Source organism: Acomys minous, assembly GCF_964271855.1.
Source record: "Acomys minous genome assembly, chromosome: 19".
NCBI lineage: Eukaryota > Metazoa > Chordata > Mammalia > Rodentia > Muridae > Acomys > Acomys minous.
Window position 1 is genome coordinate 66,914,089 of NC_140499.1, and position 6,357 is coordinate 66,920,445.

The 6,357-nt window shown below is 56.1% G+C and overlaps 2 protein-coding genes across 9 annotated transcripts in view; one reads left to right on the plus strand and one right to left on the minus strand.

Annotated features, from left to right (window-relative positions):
* POLR3GL (RNA polymerase III subunit GL) overlaps positions 1-6,357 on the minus strand; it is a 102,365-nt gene that overhangs the window by 11,710 nt on the left and 84,298 nt on the right. For 2 of the 5 annotated variants that reach the window (XM_084768992.1, XM_084768988.1), the window contains exons 1-3: positions 3,337-3,474; positions 1,962-2,060; positions 437-771 (exon numbers count right to left, since the gene is read on the minus strand). The exons of 1 other annotated variant lie outside the window; for it this stretch is intronic. The gene's annotated coding sequence lies outside the window, so the exon portion shown is untranslated. Of the gene's footprint in view, positions 1-359; positions 772-1,961; positions 2,061-3,336; positions 3,475-6,357 lie in introns of those variants that run through there. 2 more of the 5 variants (XM_084768991.1, XM_084768989.1) reach the window with 2 other exon arrangements.
* Positions 909-5,425, plus strand: ANKRD34A (ankyrin repeat domain 34A). Of its 4 annotated transcripts, none has more exons than XM_084768986.1 (3): positions 909-2,049; positions 2,567-2,630; positions 3,029-5,425. In XM_084768986.1, exon 3 carries the CDS (start codon positions 3,151-3,153, stop codon positions 4,636-4,638), a length of 1,488 nt encoding a protein of 495 aa, XP_084625112.1. In that variant the 5' UTR covers positions 909-2,049; positions 2,567-2,630; positions 3,029-3,150; the 3' UTR covers positions 4,639-5,425. The 4 variants fall into 4 exon arrangements, with proteins under 4 accessions (XP_084625112.1, XP_084625113.1, XP_084625111.1 ...); XM_084768985.1 differs by lacking the exon at positions 909-2,049 and adding an exon at positions 2,248-2,466; XM_084768987.1 differs by lacking the exon at positions 2,567-2,630.

Below are 6,357 nucleotides of genomic sequence, written 5' to 3' on the forward strand. Positions count from 1 at the left end.
TAAAGAGATTCCAATAGGGATAATCAGACATTGTCAGGCTGGGGAATCAATAAATTCAAGAAAGGCGGTCCAGAAAAGTGCTGGGTAGGAGATAGCGTTTCAGGTGACTCGGACAGGTAATAGGAGTCCGTCAGGCTCTTGACACGGGGTTAGTGTTAATAGACGCAGGGGAGCGGATACCATAGTAGAGTCTGAGCTACAAGAACGAGCCTTCCTTTCCTGCTGGGAATATCTGTTCCCAGGCATTACCGCAAGCCCGGTCTCTGGTGTACAGTCAGTACAGCAATGAAAGCCCGGGGAGAAAGGGTAGGGATTCAGAAGGGGGCTGACCCAACAGGCTGATAGAAAACGTTGTCTACCTTGTTGTCAGCACCGGGGGACTAATTCGGGAAGTACCGGACCAAACCGGGTCAGAGCCGTCAGGTCGAAGCCTTACCTGCCGTCCCTCCCCTACTCGGGGCCCACGCAGCCGCCAACTTGAAATTTGCTTTTCTTCTTCCAGCCCGCGTTCTAGGCCCGCCTCCCGGAGCTTTCCATTGGTGGGTTTCCCCAGTCAATCTGCGAGGGCGGAGGCGGGCGAGGGGGCGGGGGGCGGAGGGAGCGAGCCTAACCGGAACTGAGGCTTGGGAAGTGGGGCGCGCTGAGACCTGGGGCTGCAGAATTCACCGCCGAGCCTCAGACCCGACAGCCTCCGGAAGGCGGGAGTCGGCTAAGACGACCTGCTACTCAGAGCTCATCTAGGCACGTGGCTGAGCCAGAAGAGGAGAACCGCTGCTGGGAAATGTACCCCTGAATTAGAGACCAGACTGCTCTATGGTTAACAGCTTCGCCTGCAGAGGACCCGAGTTCGCTCCCAACACTCCCAACCACCTGACTTCAGCTCCAGCGCCCTCTTCTGGCTTACGACATCACACACACACACACACACACACACACACACACACACACACACACACACACGAAATAGAGGGAAATACTTCAGGATGGAGATAAAACTACGAGTTAGTCAACAAGAGTATGCAAGATGTCAGAGAAAATGGCCTCTAGACTGGGAAGTGGCATGTGGGTGTCGTGCCAAGTGTCCAGGTTTTGGAGTGGCTGTGAAACTTTGGGGGAACCTGCTTAACCTCAATACACCTTATAGAGTTGTGAGGGTTGGAGATGACGTATGCAACGCACACATCAATAGCGAGTAAAAGTGGGTGTTTGCCCTGCAGATAATTTCTCCTCCACTACCAGTAACATTATTTTTTGCGTCTGTGCTTGATGACCTCTGCCATTTGAATCCTCTAGGTTTTGTGTGTGTGTGTGTGTGTGTGTGTGTGTGCGCGTGTGTGTGTGTGTGTGAGCTTTTCAAACCCTTAGTACCCATCCGATGCCCCCACTTCCTTTGGTACCTTCCAGCTGGACACAAACTCATCCCTAAAATATGCAGATGGAAGCCTTGGTAACCATGGAGACAGGGCAGGTGGCAGTGAGAGCAACAGATAGGAAGAGACAAGGAGTGATTCAGGCAGGGACCTTAAAGCGACAAGGAAAAAACGAGTCTAATGGAGTAAAGCGATGTAATCAGACCGGCACCCGTGTGACAGGGGTCAGTCATCGCTTGTTCTTTATCTCCTATGGACACCTCTTAAAATATGGGGAAAAGGGAATCTGAGAACGCCCCTTACCCTAAAAATGCCCTGGGAGAGCCATCTTCCTCACCCTTCTAAGGGACCCAAGGGAATTGAGATCCAAGTGTCTCTGTGGTGAGAGATGTTTGAGAAGGGTGCAGCGGGGATGATACCGCTGTCTGATTCCAGCCTGCACTTTCCCTGATATTTAAACTACCAGAAGGGAGCCACCTCTCTCATGCCTCTCCCTGCTCTGTGTGGACGCCACTGCAGATCCCAACCGCCTCCCTTCACCCCTCTGCACAGTGTGCCATATGCCGTGTGTGGCAGTCAGGTCTGGCATACCGGAGCGCATGGAGATCCGCGGAAGCCCAACGAAGAGTCGGCATGGTCCCTGAATGGGTCGCAGGAGAGTCCCCTAAGGAGCGCTTAGGTTTGTTGGGGCTGGGGGAGGTGGGTTAAGAAAGGGAAGTCAAGATTGGAGGCGCTAGGTGGTTCTCCCCCCCGCCCCCCGCCTTCCTTTAAGGGTTTATGGGTTTATGTGTGTGCGCCTGGGTGTGGGGAGCGGCTTGGTGCCGGACGCCCCCACCCGTGGAGACTGGGCTATAAATAGCACAGAAGAGCTCCGCCCCCACCCCCCCTCTTCTCTCCTCCGGAGCCGGCGCTGTGCCCGGGGCGCACCGGGAGGAGGGACCAGGATCCAGCGCTGGGGCGCAGATACTGACACCAAGGGAATCCGGGTACCCCCCCCCACGCCATGTGGGCCCCCAGGTACCCGGCTCCTCCACCCCGGAGGCCCCCATGGCCCCGGCCTCAATCCTGGCCAGGCAGAGATTATGCGGACATTCAGGTATCTATTTGGGGGTACAGCCTGGAAGGGGGAAGAACAAGGAGCAACGGGGAGCATAGCAGAGGCAAAAGAAACCCTAATTCTTCCTCCACCTCTTTAGGTCCCAAATCCAAGCTGCTTCCTCCCCTCCACTCAATTTTTGGGGATGTGGCAATCTAAAAGAGGTTAGGAATAGAAATATGTGTATGGCTGTACGGGTGCATGCGTGTGGGTGGGTGGCGTTCAGTATCCTAGAGAGGGGGATTCCAAGTGTGGATAAGAAAAGGGGGGTGTTGGAAAGGTCTGATAAGCCGTGGGGTGCGAATGGGGGGTGCGAATATCTCTGCGCGTGCATGTACGCATTTGCACGAGCCCTCACGCTTCAGTGCGGGTGCACCCTGCCCACCTCCTCTGGCATGCGCTGGGGGGGGGGGGGGATGGGACGGCTCAAAGGCAGGATTCAAGAGGAAAGACTGCTTTAGAGCCCCCTCCCCCTGTCATACACTAGGCGCCTTTATCGGTGCCTCAGTTTCCCTGCTGAGCCTGTCAGTGAGCTCTCTCTCTCTCTCTTTCTCTTTCACAGGGATAGGCTTCACCACAGAGACCTCAGGCCTCTCCCAAGCACTTCACCCCACCCTACACTCCTAGCCGTCTTCGGCAGGTCTCAGTGCCGGCTCCATCGGTGCTTTAGCCCGAGCCGCAGCAATGCTGCACACCGAGGGCCACGCTCTTCTTCGGGCGGTCGGTCAGGGTAAGCTACGCTTGGCCCGTTTGCTTCTGGAAGGAGGAGCCTACGTGAATGAGGGTGATGCCCAGGGGGAGACTGCGCTAATGGCGGCCTGTAGGGCCCGCTACGACGACCCTCAGAACAAGGCACGGATGGTACGCTACCTCCTGGAGCAAGGCGCGGACCCCAACATCGCAGACCGTTTAGGACGCACCGCGCTCATGCACGCTTGCGCCGGGGGTGGGGGAGCCGCAGTGGCCTCTCTGCTCCTTGCCCACGGCGCAGACCCCTCAGTCCGAGATCACGCCGGCGCCTCTGCGCTTGTCCACGCCCTGGACCGGGGGGACCGCGAGACCCTTGCCACGCTGCTGGACGCCTGCAAGGCCAAGGGCACGGAGGTCATCATCATAACCACGGATACCTCGCCCTCGGGCACCAAGAAGACCAGGCAGTATCTCAATTCCCCACCGTCCCCGGGGGTGGAGGACCCTGCACCCGCTCCTCCCAGCCCTGGGGTCTGCACGTCGCCTTCGGAAGTCCAACTTCAGACTGCAGGAGGAGGACGCGGGTTGTTATCCCCTCGAACCCAGGAAGAAGAGGAGAAAAGAGACATATTTGAATTCCCTCTTCCTAAGCCCCCTGATGACCCTTCCCCTTCCGAGCCTCTCCCCAAGCCTCCCCGACATCCTCCAAAACCACTCAAAAGGCTCAACTCGGAGCCCTGGGGCCTTGTGGCTCCTCCTCAACCTGTCCCTCCTGCGGAAGGGAGGCCGGGTATGGAGCGCCTGGCGACTGAATTCAACGGCCTGACCCTGACCGGTAGACCGCGTCTTTCTCGGCGTCACAGCACCGAAGGCCCGGAGGACCCGCCCCCATGGGCGGAGAAAGTGACGGGCGGGGGTCCTCTGTCGCGCCGGAACACAGCGCCCGAGGCTCAGGAGTCTGGTCTTCCTTCAGGGCTAAGGCAAAAACTGAGCCGCATGGAGTCTGTGGAGCTCGACACTCCTGGACATTTTTGCCCTGACTCGCCCGAGTCCAGCCGCTTATCCCTGGAGCGCCGGCGGTACAGTGCCTCTCCGCTGACCCTCCCTCCTGCGGGCTCAGTTTCCTCCCCGCGCCAGTCCCAGGAAAGTCTGCCCGGGGCTGTATCCCCGTTGAGCGGACGGAGGCGGAGTCCTGGGCTGCTGGAGCGCAGGGGTTCCGGTACCTTGCTCCTGGACCACATCTCGCAAACTCGACCGGGTTTCTTGCCTCCTCTCAACGTCAGCCCCCACCCTCCCATCCCCGACATTCGCCCCCAAGCCGGAGGTCGGGCACCCTCACTGCCTGCCCCTCCTCACTCTGGGGCACCAGGATCTCCTAGGACCAAGCGCAAGTTGGTGAGACGCCACTCCATGCAGACTGAGCAGATTCGCCTGCTAGGGGGTTTCCAGAGTCTAGGCGGGCCAGGGGAACCAGGGCGCTGAAAGAAGTGATGGCGCCAGGGAGGGGGAGGGTCAGGATCCTGATGGCAGGAAAACCAGCTGATACCTCGGACTCCGGACCTCTTGCATGTGCTCACGGCACTGTGCACGCACACATGGGTAAGCATGTGTCCACAAGCACAGTACACTTACTAGCGAAGGGAGGATACATACTGTATTCACTGGGTGTATAGACTCACGTGTTCATGCCCTGGTCATTTCACAAGTACATGGGGACTACTTGGGTACCCATAGGCACAGCACACCAACAAACAGAGGACCACCTGTGCTGGGGTCCCAGATTCACTTGCATTTGCTCAGAATCTGCAGGCCCACTCCCCCCTGATTTATGGCTGGTCTCCTGTATCTTTGCTCTCCTGAAGAAGCAGTCCCCTGCTTCCCATGTATGCCCTGCAACGTGGCCTATCCTACCTTCGCATACTTTCTCTTCATGAGTATCCCGCCCCATTCTTCAGGCCTTGCTTCTCCACACCTGGCTCCTCCGCTTTTCAGGATGTCTTCTTCAGTTTTCTTGGGGTTCCTGCAGCAGCCCCCAATCTTGATCCTGTCGCAGCCTTTGGTGCCCACCACTTCTCCACCCGCTGCTTTTTATTCCCGCCCCCAACACACAGCACTACAGGCTGTCTTGTTTACTCCAGGGGGTGGGTCATGGGCCCTAGGCTGCTCTTCTGTCTGTCTGAGCTTATGAACCTCCCCCGCCCCAAAGAAGTGGTGAGCAGGCCTAAGTCCTCTTATCACTTGACATGTCAAATAAATGTGTTCAGAAGTCTCTGTTTTGTCACTGCTGCCTGAAGGTGTGGGCTGGGGGTGAAGAGAAGAGGGACAAGGAAGGTGATGCTACAGTTACAACTGCCCGGGGAGGGTATCTAGATGTCACAGCTACCTTCTTTCCAGGAGACCAACCGTAGTGGTTATAGAAGAACAGGTGGCCCAGTTCTGTGTTCCACAGGCTTTAAAGCATCTGACAGGCCTGCCTTCCCTCCAGTCTCCTCATGCCTGGCCTTTAATGACAGAAGAGTCTTACCGAGCGCCCCTTTCTCCACAAACACATTTCTTGACGACATACATTTTAAAAAAAACCAACAAAACAAACGCACAGCGTTTGATTCCATTTCTCCAGGTGTGCCTCAATCATTTTCTTCTCGCCTCTTTTGCCCAATTGTTTAATCTCTGAGCCACCCTGGGGGGCTTAGTAACTTCTCCTGGGGGGGGGGGAATGAAAGTCAATCAACAGAAGGGTGTTATAATGTGTGTTCATGGGTGTCTGTGTGGCGACAGCTGTTGGAAACCAGCCTGAGTTCTGTGAACAAAGTGACCCTTTCCAATCTGCCATGGCTTATGCAGGAATTCTAGCCCTTTCCTACTGTACTGTAACGAACGTATTCTACTTTCTCTCGCTCCTTTAGTGAAGGGCTAAAATCAGAAAAACACCCCTAACTGTAGCATAGTGAAGAGATGAAAACGTTTGGATCAGAGCACTTGGGTCTGAATCCCCCTCGCTCTCGAGGCATCTCACTGGGGGCAGTGTAACTAACCTTCCTGAGCGTCACTTTTCTTGTTCGTAAAGTAACCATATCTGGTTTGTGCTCGCAACTATTAAATAAGACAGTGTACTAAAGTATACTGCATAGCATGTTCAGCGCCACACAACGTTTTAGCTCCACCACCAATTGCATATGAACTTAAGAGACCAGTCTACAT